Raw genomic sequence first — 18,870 nt, forward strand, 5'->3', positions numbered from 1 at the left:
CTTTTCCCATCACTGTCAGTAGCGTAGCAACTCAAATTTTTTTGTCTTTTTTATCCAGGCCCGTGGCAATCTCATAATTGTCTGTGAATTGCTGTGTGTGTCACCTTTCATGTCCATGGGTTCTGGAACCGGGATGCTGTATGCCATGGCTGCTAGCTGCTGATCTGTCTTGACTGAACGAGTAACTTAATTAACAAATACGTTGTCCGTTTACTTGCCTGTTCGGCTTGAGTGGTCTTTGTTGGTTCTGACTTCTGACACCATGTTTCATGTTCATAAATGAGACTTGTGATGGGTCAAACACTAGCTTTTATTCCGCTCGCTTTCCATTGCACTCCTCATGCATCTCAATGTTTTTATACAATACTTCTCGTTATGTAGCCCCCATCTTATGATAGCTCACTGTTGCCACCTATTGGCTAACCTATATCGTAACAGACAGGGCTTTATTCTGTGTAGATATAAATTCACCTACGCTTTGCATCAGCTGGGTATGCACTATGCAGGGCAAATGATGGCTGTTAGCCTACCATGGTCGCCCACACCAGTATTTTTTTTTAAAATAATAAATGAAGATATAAATCAATATAATTATTTGTAAATTAAATATTTTTAACACTAATACAAAAAGAAAAGAATAATGCATTGACTATATGATAGGCCTATATTAATGTGAATGCATGAACTGTCATTCAGACTGACTATCTAACAACCGGAGAACAGAGAACAACAGAGATATTAAAATACACACTCTTCTGAGTTGTATGATGTAGGCCTTGTGTTTTATTAAAATGTATTAATTTATATCTCAAAGATGTGCGCTTGTGCGCGGCGCCCCGGGTCATGTTGAGAGGGAAACAAACGCATTTTATTATTAGCCTATTCAGAAATCAACAAGAAGGAAAAATAAGTAGCCACGTATAATAAAAGTATAGCCTATAGCTTATAAAAAATAGCCTATTGTGCCCTTTATTATAAACAACATTTAGCCTATTTTAAAGCCAAAGCCTCAAATTAATTTATTTGAATCGAAACTGAAACATAGGCTACCGACGTTGGTTTCGCGCATCTCTCATTCGGTCCAAAGTTTCCATATTTGCAATGTAACATTTGGATGCTAACTAGTAATGTAAAGAAGGCTTTATACTTCAGTCGAGTCCCAATATACACGTATAGGCTAAATCAGCATCTTCACAGTAAGGGAAATGAGTTTGGAATAACAGCAAGTAGGAATGTGTGGCACAGCCTTTATAATGTAGCCTACAACAGACCAATTAAATTAAGCAGAATAACTTTTTATGTTTGGTTGACTGTGTTTTATTTTAATAATGAACAGGCTGCGATTTCAAGTTAGCAATGCCAGAAGTGAACTGATAATAGCCTAGATGTTGTGTGAGCGAGCGATGCGCCGGCGCCAGCACTTGGATTTGTTGCTCAGCAGGGGAAATAACTTAATATTCTGTCGTTTAATACTCTGTCATTCGAAACAGTAAAAATGTAATTTTTATTTGTGTACATTCAAAATGACTACAAAATGTCATGCCTTTGAAAAATAAAGAAAACAACATGATGCACTGCTTTAGCACGTCTCAGTCTCCTTGAACATCTTTCTGGCGCACACCAAAAATGAACCAAATGAACCTATTTTTCAAAGTCAACATTTAGATTATTTGAAGTAAAATGCATTATATAGTCACTTAATTAGGAATAAAACACAGCGTGGTTCATAATAAAAAATAAAATAAACGTGACTTTACAGTTCGGAAAATAGCAAACCCCTGGCACTTGAACTCCTGATCTACACAGAAGAAAGCCCTGTCTGGTCTATTCCCCAGTACGGGTTGTGTCAAGCCATTTGTTTGTCTGGTTGATGGAAAAAAGATGAAATGAAGTTGCAATAAACGCGTTAAGAATCCGCACAACGGAGGACTCTTCTGCAGTGCAGAACTGAGGAAGAACTGATGACGGGACAGTTTGATCTTCGGCTGACAAATCAGAGGAAAGGGACGTTTCATTCCCGGCCACATGTAGAAATCGAATATTCCAGCCGTTTATTCATTTTTCTACCTCAGAACGAAAAACGAAAAATCAAGCTGAATTCTTGTTTTTTGGGAAAAAAATTAAAAAACGAAATAGGAACTGTTTTCTCATTTTTCTACTTTCAATATATATATATAAAAAAACAACAACAACAACAAAAAAAAAAAACGACTGAACGAATAATAGCCTACACGGATGGTCCGGGGTCCGTGTATCATCTGATCATTTCATTTCCTATTTGGAATGGAATAACGAGAAATGAAAAGACAGATCGTTTATTTGTTTTTTCGTTTAGTTTAATAAACGGAAAATGAAATTTCGGCTCGATTTCTCAATTTTTGTTTGTGGTTTACAAATCGGTTTATGGCTTTGATATTTCGTTCGCACATGTGGGCGGCGCTGAAACGCCCCTTTCATCTAATTGGTCAAACTTTTTTTTAGTAGGTGAGGTCCTATATGTCCCTTCGATAAATGAAAATAGTTCAGCATCTCTAAACTCCATCTCTAAAATGTAGGCAATTTTTTTTTTACTCTAGGCTATAATTACTGTATGAGCAACAAGGATCATAATAACATAATACACATGACCATGATAACATGTCTAACCTTTGTGTCTTTGTGTGCGTTGTGTGTGTGTGTGTGTGTGTGTGTGTGAGAGAGAGAGAGAGAGACACCTGAATAAATAATCAGTAGGGGTAAAATCTTTGCGTGGCAGGGGGAGCTGCCGCTCGACCTGTCACTCGACCCGTCACCGCTAGGGGCAGCTGCCACTCGACCTGTCACCGTTAAATGCGCCTGCCACTCGACCAGTCACGGATATATGCGCCTGCCACTCGACCAGTCACGGATATATGCGCCTGCCACTCGACCAGTTACCGTTACTTGCGCCTGCCACTCGTCCAGTCACGGATATATGCGCCTGCCTTGCGATATTACACAATATGTAAGATGTTTTTTTAAACCAAATGCAGCAGTATCCCCTCTAGCCAGCGGGAGCCAGAACGGTACGCAATATTCTAATGGTAGATCAATATTCACCATTAACCAAACAGTTTTCACCTGCCTTACAGCTACCAGACACTTCGACTGATGCACATGATCAAATAGACAGACATCCAGCGTTTCCTTCTACTCTTATTTAGCCTACCTATTTACCACATTACCTTACACTAGCGTCGCACCTGCCATACTCTCTCTTCCTACATCTACCAGACACTCCTATTGATACACGAGAGCACACAGACAGTGCAATCCTGATCTTATTTACCGTCATCTTATCTTATATTTTATTCGCATGTTTTGCTTGTAATTGAGCGCGTCTCGTGGCTTTTCCCTTAGCGTCACGCCAGCCACTAGCGTCTCGCCTGCCACAAGATCTCTCACTGTTTTCATCTACCAGACACTCCGATTGATTCACGAGAGTACACACTCAGTGCAATCCTACTCTTATTTACCTTTTTGTCATCTTATCTTATTTTATTCGCTTGTTTTGCCCATATTGGAGCGTGTCTCGTGGCTCTTACTAAGCGTCGTGCCAGCCACTAGCGTCGCACCTGCCACAAGATCTCTCACTGTTTAAATCTACCAGACACTCCGATTGATACACGAGAGCACACAGACAGTGCAATCCTGCTCTTATTTACCTTTTTGTCATCTTATCTTATATTTTATTCGCTCTTTTTGTCCATAATGGAGCGCGCGTCAAGTCACCCATCAGCGTCGCGCCAGCCACAACTTAGCGTCGCGCCTGCCTCAAGATCTCTCACTGTTTAAATCTACCAGACACTCCGATTGATACACATGTGCAAACAGAGAGTAAAATGCTGCTCTTATTTGCCATCTTATCTAACATTTTATTCGCTCTTTTTGTTCATAATTGAGCGCGCTTGTTGGCTCCTATAAGAGTCGTGCCAGCTCAAGATCTCCCACTGTTTTACTGCCTGATACTCCATTGACATGCTGAAGGGAAAAGCAGACAAAGAGTTTTCACTACATCGATTTGTTTGTTTTATAGGCCTTATAGGCTATTTTATTTACAGAATATTGCAGAATATCAACATTTAAGGATGAGGTCTTTGAATTTGCATCAGTGAGAATGCTGATAAGATTAAAATTAGTTAAAATAAATAGAAATTAGTGCACAGGGTTTTACCAATCGGTGACTCTAACAGTGGCCGTTAAAAAATCAACACCGGTATGCATGGCAAATCCAACACAAATGGACTCATATACTGAATTTAGAGTGTGAAATTGACAGCATTTTAATGATTAATCTAAAATATTAAAATAAAAGAGAGGACACAGCAATATTTTGCACTTGCCAGTTATTTTGTCAGTTTTTCACACAAACATCTAATGCGAAAGATGGGAGCTATAGGACATTAATTACTTGGTTGACACAACCGTAATTTCTACATAGACCTTTATCAGAATGTCGATCACAAGTAGCCTAATAATTATGATCTACCATAACAACAATAATTTGCAAAAAAAACAAAAAAACATTCAAATAGATAGTGATGTGACGCACGCTCCATTATGGACAAAAAGAGGGAATAAAATATAATATAAGATGACAAATAGATAAATAAGAACAGGATTGCACTGTCTGTTTGCACATGTGCATCAATCGGAGTGTCTGGTACATAAACAGTGAGAGATCTTGAGGCAGGCGCGACGCTGATAGGTGACGTGACGCGCGCTCCATTATGGACAAAAAGAGCGAATAAAATGTAAGATAAGATGGCAAATAAGAGCAGGATTGCACTGTCTGTTTGCATGTGCATAAAAGTGAGATATCTTGAGGCAGGTGCGACGCTAGGTTGTGGCTGGCGCGACGCGTAAGGTGTCAAGACTCGCGCTCCGGAAAAAATATAAAGGTGGCAAATGGGTAGGCTAAAAAAAGTAGAAGTAAATGCGGGATGCATGTCTAACTGTCTATATGATCATATGCATCAGTCGGAGTGCCTGGTAGCTGTAAGGCAGGTGAAAAGCGTTTAGTTAATGGTGAATATTGGGTGAATATTGACCTATTGTGCGTACCGTTCTTGCCCGTTAGCTACAGGGGATCCGTGCTGCATTTTGTTTTAAAAACACTTTATATATTGTGTAAGGTCCCGAGGCAGGCATCCATGACGGGTCCCGAGGCAGGCGCATATATCCGTGACGGGTCCCGAGGCAGGCGCATTTAACGGTGACGGGTCGAGTGGCAGCTGCCCCTAGCGGTGACTGGTTGAGTGACAGGTCGAGTGGCAGCTCCCCCTGCCACGCAGATAATTGTGAAAATACATAGAAATGTAACAGTAACTGTAAGCGTTGAGTACTCAGTTCACACAAATAGAATGAGATAAAAAGATAATTGAATCACTTGTAGGCTACTTAATAGGCTACCTGACAAAATTATCAGGTTTGGAGAGTAACAGTATTATAGGCCTTAAATTGAAATATGAATAGGAACTGTACTGTTAAAGTTACAGGCTAGAATACGCTGTAAATCACTGGTTATAATTTTTTTTTATTAATAGTTTACTTTGGATTAGAAATGCAATCCAATACAAATAGCAATTAATGAATTGTGATCTGTGTAGAGTCTCTGCAGTGGTTCAAATTAAAATCAGTGTTAAACAAATAATTAAAAATGTATTAGATCATGCCGCTTTAAGTAATTAACCGACTACATTAATCTACAAATTACATTTAACAGATTTTATCATATGTGGGATACAATTTAAAACCAAGCCTCTTAACATTGTAAATTATAAGACAGCTTTTTAAGTTATTATTGTTACATGCTTGCTTGGTTGATGTTTCTCTGAGATTTGCTCATTTCTTTCAAGGTATTATTTATTCCCACTGCTTTATGCATATAATGTTTGTCCAGCAAAGCTCTGGTAGAATTTTCAAACAACTAAAATACTTTATTTTATGTTGTTTTCATTTGTCATGAGCTCTATATTTTAAGATGTACTAGGTGTTGATGAATCACATTCAATTAATGTGAAGGGCCTATGTCAGGGGTGTCCTGGTCCTGGAGAGTCAATGTCCTGCAAAGTTTAGCTTCAACCCAATAAACACACCTGAACCAGCTAAGCAAGGTCTTCAGGATTACTAGAAATATCCAGGCTACACTCTCAGGGAAAATAAAATGGTACAAAAGCCGTCACTGGGATGTTACCCTTTTAAAAGTACCTTTTTATTATTAGTAGCCTTTAAGGTAGCCTATTATGCACTCTAGGTTTAACTTGTGAAAGGCTACCACCCCAGTTACAGCTTTTGTACCTGATGAATTATGTTGGAATAGGCTGGAGCTAAACTGCAGGACATTGGCCCTTGTCCTGCAGGACATTGGTTTACAAATCGTTTTATGGGTTCGATATTTCATTTGCACACGTGGGCGGTGCTGAAACGCCCCTTTCATCTGATTGGTCAAAACACTCCGCCTTCAGTAGGCTATGAGCTTTTCTTTCTGTCAGGCAGAATAAGTGCGGCACTGACAAATACACTTTAATAAAATAATGTGTGAAACCACAACTCACAGTTGATAAATAGGCCTACTACAGATAGATAGATAGATATACATATAGATAGATAGATAGATAGATAGATAGATAGATAGATAGATAGATAAGTTTAAATGTGTTAGGCCTATATAAATTTAGGAACATAACAAGCATTTCAAACTACAATTTGTAATGTTTAAACTAGCCTAAACAGAACTGGAACCTTTGTAAGATATGCGCTTGTCTTCACAAAAACTACATGCAGGGTTTTTAAACATCTGGTGTGGAGAAAATATTGTTTATTCTGGGCAGTATGGCAAGCCATGGCAAAAAGCAGGATAACTTGTAGGCTATAGCCTACTTGAAAGAAAAACAAATTTGCAGAGTAAAAACAGAGTTTGTGTTGTTGAATCATATATTTTTTTCTAGTAGGCTACATCTTAAAATATATGGATACACAGATATGGCCTATTTATGAATGAAATTCATGCATTTATTTGTCATTTAAACTGATGCAAACCCCTCTAGTGGACAGCGTTAAGTATTACAGCCTTCATTGCTCAGTTAACGCAAGTCAATGGATTTTTTGGGAAAGTAAGTCTGACCAGTTAGAAAAGATATAAGCGAGTCAGACCAGTCTGAAGGTCTGAGCTGAGTTTGGTGAAGCATTAAAGTTCTAGGCGAGTCAATTTCTCATAATAATAATAATAAATAATAATAATAATAATGTTTAAATATATGCTGGCTTTTTTAAGCCAACATAATAAAGAAAACTCAGAGAAACATCGACCAATTCAGTATATAATAAAATTGTATTAGTTTTATAATAAAACTAATAACATTTTAAAGGTATGCCGTGCTCTTCAACCAACATGATTTTAATCCCAAACCTGGTAATTTTGTCAGTATTAATGTACGTTCACTGATTCTAGCTTCTCTCTTTTCTGTCTCTTTCTTTTCATATGAATTGAGTAGGCTACACATGCTTATATTCATAAACTTAAACTTTATTTCTATTCAATTTTCAAAATTATTTATAGCCTACATATGTCACACACGCTATCTGCCTTTTGATGTAAAGATGAGAGTGGTAAATGTTACGGACATATTATCATGGTACAGTTCAGCCTATTATTTATTTTTATTTCCACTTTTAATCTTTTATAATAGCACTTTTATTTTCCACCTTTTATCCAAAGAGACGGCTCTATTTGCACTGTATTTATCAATGGGAAATACATCATGCTAAAATAATCTGTCATATACTGTGGTTCACATTATTGGGGTCGCTTGCAAGTCGCAGCAGCACGAATTACGTGACCAGCAACATATTTCTGCTTCAAATATTGTGCGTAGTTAACAGTGAGTGGTGGTTTCACACATTATTTTATTAAAGTGCATTTGCCAGTGCCGCTCTCGTACTGACTCTTATTCTGCCTGACAGAAAGAAAAGCTCGTAGCTTACTGAAGGCGGAGCGTTTTGACCAATCAGATGAAAGCGGCGTTTCAGCGCCGCCCACGTGTGCAAATGAAATATCAAACCCATTAACCAATTTGTAAACCATAAACGAAAAATGAAAAATGAAGCCAAAATCAAATTTTTCGTTTTTTTAACTAAACTAAAAAACTAATAAACGAGGTGGTTTTCATTTCTCGTTATTCCATTCCAAACAGGAAAATTAAATGATCAAAGCGTACATGGACCACACCGCTACACGTTATCATACGTCGTCACTAGCTCCTAAATCAAAGGAGATGCGGCAATGTTTATCACAAACTTACAAGATGCCTTGGTCAGCTGTAGTCATCTCAGTTGTGTGGGTTACAGCTATTTTTTCAAGTTCTAAAATGACTCAAAAACAGCATAAACGTATCAAGGTTAATGGCTTAAATTTCACTATGACTGATTGTCATACAAAGCTATATTATGATGTAAGTCTTGAAACATAGTATGAATCATATGGACCACGTTTATGTTCTTTTTAGTTCTTGACAGACCCATTCCCCATTCAGTTTCATTATATGGAAAAGAGCAGTCAGTATATTCTATTTGTAAGGGATAATGTACATCCAGCTGGTTGTTATCGTAGAATAAACCTGCTATCTGGCCCTTCCTCCTACCCCTACCCCTCCAACCAAAAGAGAATCGAGACACCAGGTGGTAGACACCTACAAAGGGGTAGAAATGGGATTGGGCTTAAGTACTCTTTCTTTGTTGCAGCATATGTGGTTCTTCAGTGATGAGCAGGAAAAGGATGAGAAGGTACAGACTTTTTTTTCCTAATCATTTTAAATATGTATTAAGCTTAATAAGGGATTTCACACTTGAGATTTCCCCCAAGCAGAGTTTATGACAGTCTTCAGTCTGTCTCATCATCAATTAACGGGTTAGAATTATGCTTTCAGCGCAAACAAAAAATAGTTACTTTAATATAGTTCAGTGGTCAATCATTCTATATTAGCTGAATAAAGTGGTCAGGGTGGACAGGGCACTTACAAACTCAAATATCAGCCAACATCCATCTGTTTATGTTTCTTCTGCAGACACCAGAGGACCAGCAGAACATACAGCCTGTTCCAAATATCGACCACCTCCTGTCTAACATTGGCAGGACGGTGCTGCTCAGAGACTCCTCGGGTGAGAGATACTGACATGAAATGAGCTTGTTCGCACAGGTGTATGTTAACCTGTAAAGAAGCAAGTTGAGATGTGAAGAGCTTGTTTTAACAAGCTTCATGAAATCCTCCTCCTCATTTGGTATTATTTTTCTAACTGGGAGATGGTTTTCACTGTAATCTCTATTTACACTTCCCTTAAAAAAAACTCTTACTACACCTGCTCTCTTTCTCTTTACATTCATATCCTATTCTTCTTTTCATCTTTCTCTCTCTGGATTTTTTCTGCATCATTCTACTAGCTGAGCCAATGGATCAAAGTTTGCGGTAGGCGCAGGAATAGTTTTTTAATAGTTATTTTACCATCTGTTGCAGCTTATGACAACATGTTTTCATATTCTGATATTCAATTTTGTAAATCTATTCTTTCAGAAGTGTTTTTAGCTCTTAAAGGTGAAGTGTGTAATTTTTAATGTTAAAATATGTTCTCATCTCTGTTTAAGATGCAAAACATACAAATACAAGACAAATAGGTTGTAAATATGTGGGGTGTAAAATCCTCCGTAAGGCTATTGCTCTGTTGGTTGTAGTATAAAGGCAATATTGGCTCAACCAAAAGTCTAAGTTTCAGGTGGGACTATCTATCCAAATCAATTAGGGGGACATTTGTTTGAAAACAGACAGTATCTTAAATTCCATTGGTGACACTAGCAGTGCAGAAATACACACTTCAGCTTTAAAGACATACAGCACAGATTACACTCCCAAATGTCTCCATTTATCTTGCTTTAAATTCTCAGATAAAGCTCAGTGTCTAACAATGAGCTCCCTGACTGTATTGTTCCTTTTCCTCCCCTATACAGATTTCACCACTAGTGACTCAGCTAAATCTAAGGTAAGAGATCAGGGTCTAAAATGAACTTTTGCGGAATGAGAAAATTGACCAGCCCTAAATATTTCTTAATGGGTATTTTGCAGTTATTTTATTATGTCTTTTTTTTCTTCTATTATTAATTATATATTGTTTTGTATTAAACAGTGGCATAGCTATTTTTCATTGCAAGTTGCAAAGGCAAAGACCCCTTTTTAATTTTTTTTTTTTTGTGTGGTTTTATTACACATACAGTAGTGCCCAAGTCTAAGATTGTTAGTGAAAACAACTTATTATTTATAATAGAATTTATAATATAATATTTTTCCATTATAAATTATACTATCAGCATAACAATGAGTAAAAAGTCTAACATAAAAATGAACAGGAATGTCTTAGTATTTTGGAAACCCTTTTGCTTTAATGACAGCAGGACTTGAGATGCATGAGCTCCACAAGTTTGTCTCAAACCAGATGATCGTGGAATCCAGCATGATTTCAAAATTATCCAAAGAGCAGATTTATTTAAAAGATTTAGAATTCCAGATTTTCATGCCTCCTGGATAAACTTCTGATAACAAATTTTTTTTTTTTTTTTTTTTTTTTGCTGAGCGCAAGCTTTCATTAGAAGAAATGGTGCAACATTTTTTTGAGCTCTGCATTAAAATGCAACTTTCATCACAGGGAACTTCCACCTCCAAGAAAGACCTAAGTGCCAAAGACTTCCTCCCCCTGTCCATCATATCAGCCATGACCCGAAAGAGAAAGAAACACCAAAGCACCTTCCCCGAAGGCAGCAGCACTGATGAAGACTCTGAACATGAACCAATCAAAGCCAGCAACTATGAGGAAATGAGTGGCAACAGCAAGGTTCAAGGGGACAGCGAAACAAGACAAAGTAGACGCCCACCCCGAAAATCAGAAGAAGAGACTGAGGAAGTCAGCGAGATGGAGGGAAAACCAAAACAGGTGGTGGAGGGCCAAGAAGAAGAAAGGGTGACAGAGGAGGAGGAGGACGACGTCATTATGCAGAAGGAACAGGATGAGATAAAAGTGAAGGTTTCTGAGAGAGCACAAACGGGTCGGATTCGCTCTCGGCGCTCTCCGAGTTTCCTTTATTCAAACCACCACAGTGTGTCGAGACTCGAAGCCTCATTAAAGCTGACCAAGTCCTCTGCCTCCATCTGCTCCAATCCACCACAGCCATTGAATATCACTCGCAGTCTCACATGGAGGAAACTGAGAGAAGAAAGAGTGCGACCTCACTCGCTATATGTAGAGCGGAGCCAGACTGGAGAGGAACGGGCCTCTCACACACACCTGGACTTCTCAAGAGTCAAAGCATCTCTCGTTAGAGGTCAAGAGAAACTGCGTCAGGCTGTGTTGCCCGGTTGGAGCAGCAGGGAGCCGTCTCTTCAGCAGGTCTGGATGTGTCAAGAGCAGGTCAACCGAACAGTCGATTGCCTTTGGGGAGCAGGGAGCAAGCAGCAAGCAGGCTCAATGGAGACACGCCGCAGGAGACGAGACTGGAGGCGCCACACAGTTCTGGTTAATATGCCCTGGGAGGGATGACCAAGCAATAAGACACTATAAAACATGAAACACATAAAAAAACCCTTGCCAACTTCAGCTCTTCTCAACTTTAATGCTTTTTTGTCCCCTCACCCCCTCCTGCACAGCCTGGCAGCTAAAGCCACAATGCCACAACCATATGACATAACACCACTCTCATGATATCAACAAGTGACAAAAGCATTATTAAGCACAATGTGGCACCTACAAACAGGTGCAGTAAAGTATTTTGAGTGTCTGAGTTTGAAAATGCCATTCAGAGCTTCCACTTTAAGAATACATAGCATAAATATGTAGCAGATAATTTACATTCAGGCTGTCAGTCACAAAATACGTTTTGTGGTAATGACCATCTGACTGTATATTAGCCAGCTACACGCTACTCATCAAATACAAAAATATTTGTGAGCTGTGCTTCATACAGTGCTACAGATGCCAGTGAATATAGAGTGCAACAGTGCCCACCCACTTTTTCAGCAGCCTTGGTTTGCATACTTTTTTCCATTAGGAATTTTTAAAAGGTCCTTGTTAAAGAGTTGAGGTTAGGGTTTTTAAAAAAAACACTGCTTAAAACAATATATTTTAAGTTTGTTGCAAAATGTGCATACAGTATATACAATATATATATATATATATATATATATATATATATATATATATATATATATATATATATATATATATATATATATATATATATATACTGACACACTGTCCTTCAAAAGTTTGGATCGGTAATATATTTAGGCCCGGTTTCACAGACAGGGCTTAGACTAAGCCAGGATTAGACCATAGATCAATTAGGACATTTAAGTAATTTTTATAAACATGCTTAGAAAAAAACATTACCGATGTGCATCTTAAAACTAAAAAGGCACTGATATATTTTTAAGATCAGTCAGTGCAAGTTTATTTCAGTGGAAACAGCTCAGACTTACATTTTAGTCTAGGACTAGTCTTAAGCCCTGTCTGTGAAACCAGGGGTTAGTGTTTTTAATAGAAGTCTCTTATGCTCACCAAGGCTGCATTTATTTGATAAAAAAAAAAATAAAAAAAAAAGTAACATTGTTAAATAATGTGACAATTTAAAATAACTTATATTTTTTGTTTGTTTTGTTATTTATTCCTGTGATGCAAAGCTGAATTTTCAGCATCATTACTCATGTCTTCAGTGTCACATATGATCCTTCAGAAATCATTCTGATATGCTAATTTGATGCTCAAAAACATTCCTTATTATTATCAATCGTGAAAACAGTTTTGTAAAAAATAAAATAAAAAAATAAAAAAAATAAAAAAATCAGGATTCTTTGATTAATAGAAAGTTCATTTCATTTATTTGAAATATAATATTTTGTTACATTATAAATGTATTTACTGTCACTTTTGATCAATTTAATGCATCCTTGCTGAATAATATGCATTTAATGCAAATCAGTATATTAGAATGATTTCTGAAGGATCATGTGACACTGAAGACTGGAGTAATGATGCTGAAAAGCTTTGCATCACAAGAATAAATTACACTTTAAAATATATTAAAATAGAAAACAGTTATTTTAAATTGTAATATTGCACAATATTACGGTTTTCTTTTGTATTTTTAATCAAAATAAATGCAACCTTGGTGAGCATAAGAGACTTATATTACACACATTAAAAATCTTACCATTCCCAAACTTTTGAAGGTACCTAAGTACATGTCAATATAATTTTTTTGAAAAATCTCTTCTGCTCACCAAGCATACTTTTATTCATCAAGGATGCATGAAATAAAAAAATTAAAAAAAATGAAGTGATCGACAGTAAAGACATTTATAATGTTACAAAATATTTATATTTAAGAAATGTAAATAAATGCTGTTCATTTAACTTTGTATTCATCAAAGAATCCTGAAAGAAATATCACAATTGCCACAAAAATGTTATCAACATTGACAACTGCATCATTGATACTACTAATAATTGTTACCTGAGCACCAAATCAGCCCATTAGAATGATTTATGAAGGATCATGTGACACTAAAGACTAAAGTAATGACTGCTGAAAATTCTGCTTTGTCATCACAGGAATAAATTACTATATATATATATATATATATATATATATATATATATATATATATATACACTATAAATATATTCAAATAGAAAACAGTTCTTTAAATTTTTAATATTTCTGGTTTTACTGTATTTTTCATGAAATAAATTTAGCCATGGCGAGCATAAGAGAAAAAAATAAAATAAAAAATGAATCCCTAACCAAACATAATTTAGTAATGTTTCCAAATTTTTGACTGGTACATTTTATGTTTGATTAGGGATGAAAGTTTGGAACTACACTCTACAGAACACCTGCCCTCCAGATCGAAGTTGCCCATCCCTCACACACAAATATTTAAGTAGTTTGAAAGCAAAGGGAGAATTACTTAATTCACAGTGCTTCATGAGAGTGGAAGGGGGCTGAATAATTTTTGGCTTATTGTGTTTAGAATTGCACTCGTGCACTTGCACTATTGACCTATCATAATCAAGTACCGGTATTCCAGAGAGCAGTATAACAAGACATCTATAGTAGCCTACATATCCATAATAAAGATATTAAACTGCCTTCAAACTAGTTCCTCAAAACAGATTGCGGTGTGAAATTGTTCTCCCCCCTTGCAAAAACCAATACCTGCCCTTTAACAGTTTTCCAATGCAATAAAAGCTGCATTGACAGAACTGCAGATTGATGTCAAAACAAGATATATTAGCGATTATCCTTGAATAACCAACTCACTGTGCTCTTTCCTCTACTTCCTATTTTTAGCATGTTTTGCTCCATGATGGCTTTGATACACCTGTGAAATTAATCTTTTGTGACCAGGAAGTGTGTCAACTTAATATCCCCTTAAGATCTAATCTTGAGTTAATGTAGCCTATACTGTGAACATCACGTTTGTTTTTACTTCCCTGTGCATGTACATACAGTATATGGGTGAATGTGTGGACCAACTTTTGCAACAAATGTACAAAGCCTTGCCAAATTAACCTCAGTGTACAAATGATAAATATAATATGATTTGTTTTTAATTTTTTCCTATTGTGCAAGTCAGTATACTGGTTTATCTTTGTGCTGTTATATAAAGAATGTCTTGTTTCTCTGTGGGGTCCATGTTGTACATTGAGTATAAAAAATAAATTAAAAAAATGGCTAAAACATACACTACCGTTCAAAAGTTTGGGTCAGTAGGTTTTTTTTCCCCCTTTTATTCAGCAAGGATGCATAATATTAATCAAAGAGACAAAGGCATTTAATTTATAATGTTCTAAAAGGTTTGTACTTCAAATAAATGCTGTTCTTTTTAACTTTCTATTTCACACAGAACAACAAATATCGCTACAGCCAACTTATAATGCTCAGACTGAGTGTTGTACACTAAGGAGTTAAAAAAGGTAAAACATACACTACCATTCATAAGTCTGGGGTCAGTAGGATAGGATAAAAAAAAAAAAAAAAAAAAAAAAAAAAGATGAATACTTTCATTCAGCAAGGAAGCATAATATTAATCAAAAGAGACAAAGAAATGTAATTTATAATGTTCTTAAAGCTTGTATTTCAAATGCTGTTCTTTTCAACTTTCATCAAATAATCCTTAAATTTATCAGTTTTCCCCAAAATAAGCAGCACAACTGTTTTCAACACAGATACTAAGATATGTTTCTTGAGCAGCAAATCAGCATGTTAGAATGATTTCTGAAGGATCAAGTGACTGCAGAAAATTCAGTTTTGCCATTGCAGAAATAAATAACATTTTAAAACATTACTACAATTTAAATAAACATTTTATATGTTAATATATTTCACAATCTTGTGGTTTTTGCTGTATTTTTCTTCAAACAATTGAATCCTTAGTCAGCATAAGAGACTTATTTCAAAAACATTGAATCTTACCAACCCTAAACTTTTGAACGGTATTGTATGTTTCTATTTCTGTGAAAATTACACAAAAGATATTTGAGAAAATATCAGAATCACATCTTCTGACCAACGAATATCCATGACTCTGCAGTTGTTAATGATTACTGAATTTTAGTAAAAAAACAAAACAAAAACAACAATGAAACATTGTGTACTAGAAAAGGGATCCAAGTCCTTGGGACCCAACTGCATTCGTTCACATTTTCTTAATTTTTCAGCCTTCTGAATCTCATGGTCATACTAATTTCGTTTTCAAGCAAAAAAAAAAAAAAAAAAAAAAAAGTCTCCCTCTTTTTTTTTTCTTCCTAAAAAGAAATCTGCTTTTTCATGCTCCTTGGCAATGCTTAAATATCTGTAAATTAAAAAATTGAAGAACACAAAAAATAGAGTATCTGTAAAATATTCATTAAAAAAACAACACCAAAAAAAAAGATAATTTAGCATACTGTTCCAGGCCTGTAAATAAAAGTTTTTTTTTTCTTTAGGTTTTTAAATAGAATTTTAAAAATGCATGCGAGTACATTTTACATTTGGTTGCTTGTTGAAAAAAAAAAAAAAAGTAGCGTCTCCTTTTTCAACATTATATTATTATTGGTTTGTCCACATAAAGGGGAGTGTCAAGGAAATTCTCAGAAATGTATATGATTTTTTATTATCTAAAGACTAATATAAATAAAATATAACGGCAACATAAAGAAATAAAATTAGACCTAAACCGTGAAATAATTTAATCGACAATATATTTGGGCAAAACACCATTAATGGGTTTCCACTGTTTACAACAAACTGTCTTGTCATGCATTAACACACTGAAGCATAGGCTATACGCCATTAAATATGAATCTGAAACGCTGCATGTTTGCTCTGTTTCTGAATGAAAGGCGCTTTCAAACATTCAACAATTATTGTAAATTAACAAAACACCCGAAACTAGCCGAGATGTGATTGTGACGTCATGGCAAAAACTTGTTTTTACATAACATGAAAAGCATTGCAAGCTATTCTTTAAGTCAATTTAATCGTACAAACGACTAACATACATTAGTGTAGACTGACCAAATATGTGGGTCCGCACGAAAGATTTTAATACAATTTTCTGTCAGAAAAACATTACCTTCAGATGGCATAGGCTGAGAGGGTTTTAGCTACCATAGAGATGCTGTTTACACCAAGACAGTGAAACGATTTGACTTGTAAAACGGAAATGAAACATCGATTCAGCTCGACTGAGACAGGTTGAGTCCTGGCCCTTTACTTTTGGGGGTTTTGAGTAATAACTCGTTCTCGGCTCTCAGTCTCTCCACCTCAATCTCCAGCTCCCGCACGCGCTGAGCGCCAGTGCCGTCAGCAGGGGACTCGGGATTTCTCCGGACGTGGCGAAGCCAGTTGTTCTCCTCCTCTAACCGCGACATGCACTTCTCCAGCTCCAGGTATTCCCTAACCAGTTCTTGTTTGGACATATTTTGGAGAGTCTCGACGTGGTACCTCTCATATGTCTCAGAGAAGTCTCTCTGCAAAAACTCCCCGCCTGCGTGCCCGGGTCTGCCCATTCCGTCGCTCCCTTCGCCGCCGCCGCCGCCGGTCCCTTCCTCCTCGTCTTCCTCTTCGGCCTCGAAATTCTCATCCTCACTGGCCGTGTCATCGGAGCGGATAGCCCCGGCTTTTCGGCTGACAAGCTCCGTGTTGAGGTCAGGTTCTTCTCGGTCGTGTTCCTCCATCAGGAACTGGGTGGTGTTGTATGGTGCGACGGGGAGACCTTTGGCGAACATTTCGGCACGCACCCGCGACGCCCGCGCAGTCTCGCGTTCATCCAGCTCTTTCTTTTCCTCCCAGGTTAATTTGAAGTAAGGCTTCCAGCGGCGCTTTTTTTTGGAGGGTCGCCGTCTGTGTTTCTTCTTGCCCTGGCGGCCATCTGACAGCCCCTCTGTGTTTAGACTCGTGCAATCGGAGTCTCTCTTATTACTTGTTTTGTCCACAGGAAACCCGTCGTCACTTGCTGCGTCGCCAGCCTTGGGCTCCGGATCGCTCCTATCCCGGCCGCGGCACATAGGATGTACATCTCCAGACACCAGACCCGGACAGATCTCCAGTTGATTTCTTTGCACTTGTTTTGAGGGGACAACACTTGCCAAACCATCTCTCTGCCGCCCTCTGCTGTCATCCTCCGGTACAGTTTCTTCTTTAATAAGCTCCATAACTGTACACTCCCACCTGAAGGAGATACAAGTTTGTGATCAGTGAGATGAGGGAAACCCTCCTTTGTTAAACTGAGATATGGAATTGAAATCAACTTCATAAACACTGCCATTGAAAACAACCCACCAAAACACTGGGGACAAAAGGGAAATGTTTACTCAAAGTGAACGATTTTTAACATACATAATAAACAGCATTAACAAACTCGCATAAGTAAAATTTGAGGTACCTTACCGTTCAACTCAAATCTCGTATTTGAGTTATTATGCTACCTAAGACTGTTAATGTTAACTCTTTTCGTTCCCTCTGCCTCTACTATTGACTTGGTTTCTCGACGGGTACGAGAACATTTCCCTCCAAAGCAAACTCCAATTCGCTTCTGCTACGGGGAACTGTGGGGCTTGTGAATTTATTACCTCCCCCACGTAAAGGCGCATGCGGCCAGTCCTCCAGTTTTTTTCCTGCTTTGTGGGACTTGAAGTCCCACTAGGCATTGACACATACTTTATCTCTGACCCAAAAAATTCATTACCCACAATTCAACAACTGTTTTCGGTCCTGAGCAGGTTACGCCCACTCGCAATTTTCATTGGATAAAAAGTTTTTTGTGCACTCGCTGAACCATAGAGGCATTCTGATTGGTGGAATTTGTTGTCAATCAAAAAGAAAGCTGTCCCGGCCACTCCAGTGGACTCTACCAAGCGTGTCCGAAGCGGGTAGAAACATCCGCCTCATTCTACGACACATTCAACTTTCACCGATTTACAAAGACATAATACTACAAAGTGTGTTGATGCTGTTTTGTATGTATAAAGCACACAATGATAGTGTATTCCATCGCGTTTGTTTATTTTGCATCTCTACCTTGACAATTAAACCCACACCCTGCGCCCTTGTGAGGATTGATCACCCCTCACGCATAAAGTAGTTCTTTTAACAGCAGCCAGTATCTCACTATTCAATGTGAAGAGTAACGATTGTGTTCACGGTGATGACGAACTTGCAATTTATAACGACTAAAGTTATTTTTCCCTTGTTCAAGTGAAATGTCACATCACAACACAAAATATAAAACGTCGTGGCGTTGTTACGTGTATTGATCTCTAACGATG

General features: G+C 37.4%; 2 protein-coding genes across 4 annotated transcripts in view; one reads left to right on the forward strand and one right to left on the reverse strand.

Annotated features, from left to right (window-relative positions):
* arhgap23b (Rho GTPase activating protein 23b) overlaps positions 1-12,199 on the forward strand; it is a 573,311-nt gene extending 561,112 nt beyond the window's left edge. For 2 of the 3 annotated variants that reach the window (XM_084435165.1, XM_084435166.1), the window contains exons 20-23: positions 8,761-8,802; positions 9,084-9,177; positions 10,019-10,050; positions 10,711-12,199. In XM_084435165.1, coding sequence (XP_084291291.1) covers positions 8,761-8,802; positions 9,084-9,177; positions 10,019-10,050; positions 10,711-11,598 — 1,056 coding nt within the window. In that variant the 3' untranslated portion in view covers positions 11,599-12,199. Of the gene's footprint in view, positions 1-8,760; positions 8,803-9,083; positions 9,178-9,457; positions 9,483-10,018; positions 10,051-10,710 lie in introns of all 3 variants that reach the window. The other variant, XM_084435167.1, reaches the window with a different exon arrangement.
* Positions 12,200-16,275: 4,076 nt separating this feature from the next.
* Positions 16,276-18,274, reverse strand: hexim1 (HEXIM P-TEFb complex subunit 1). Its single transcript, XM_084433665.1, has 2 exons — positions 17,993-18,274; positions 16,276-17,773 (listed from the first exon to the last, which is right to left on the reverse strand). Exon 2 carries the CDS (start codon positions 17,755-17,757, stop codon positions 16,780-16,782), a length of 978 nt encoding a protein of 325 aa, XP_084289791.1. The 5' UTR covers positions 17,758-17,773; positions 17,993-18,274; the 3' UTR covers positions 16,276-16,779.
* Between the last annotated feature and the right edge of the window lie 596 nt (positions 18,275-18,870).

Source organism: Rutilus rutilus (genome assembly GCF_951802725.1).
Source record: "Rutilus rutilus genome assembly, chromosome: 16".
In the NCBI taxonomy this organism is placed as follows: domain Eukaryota; kingdom Metazoa; phylum Chordata; class Actinopteri; order Cypriniformes; family Leuciscidae; genus Rutilus; species Rutilus rutilus.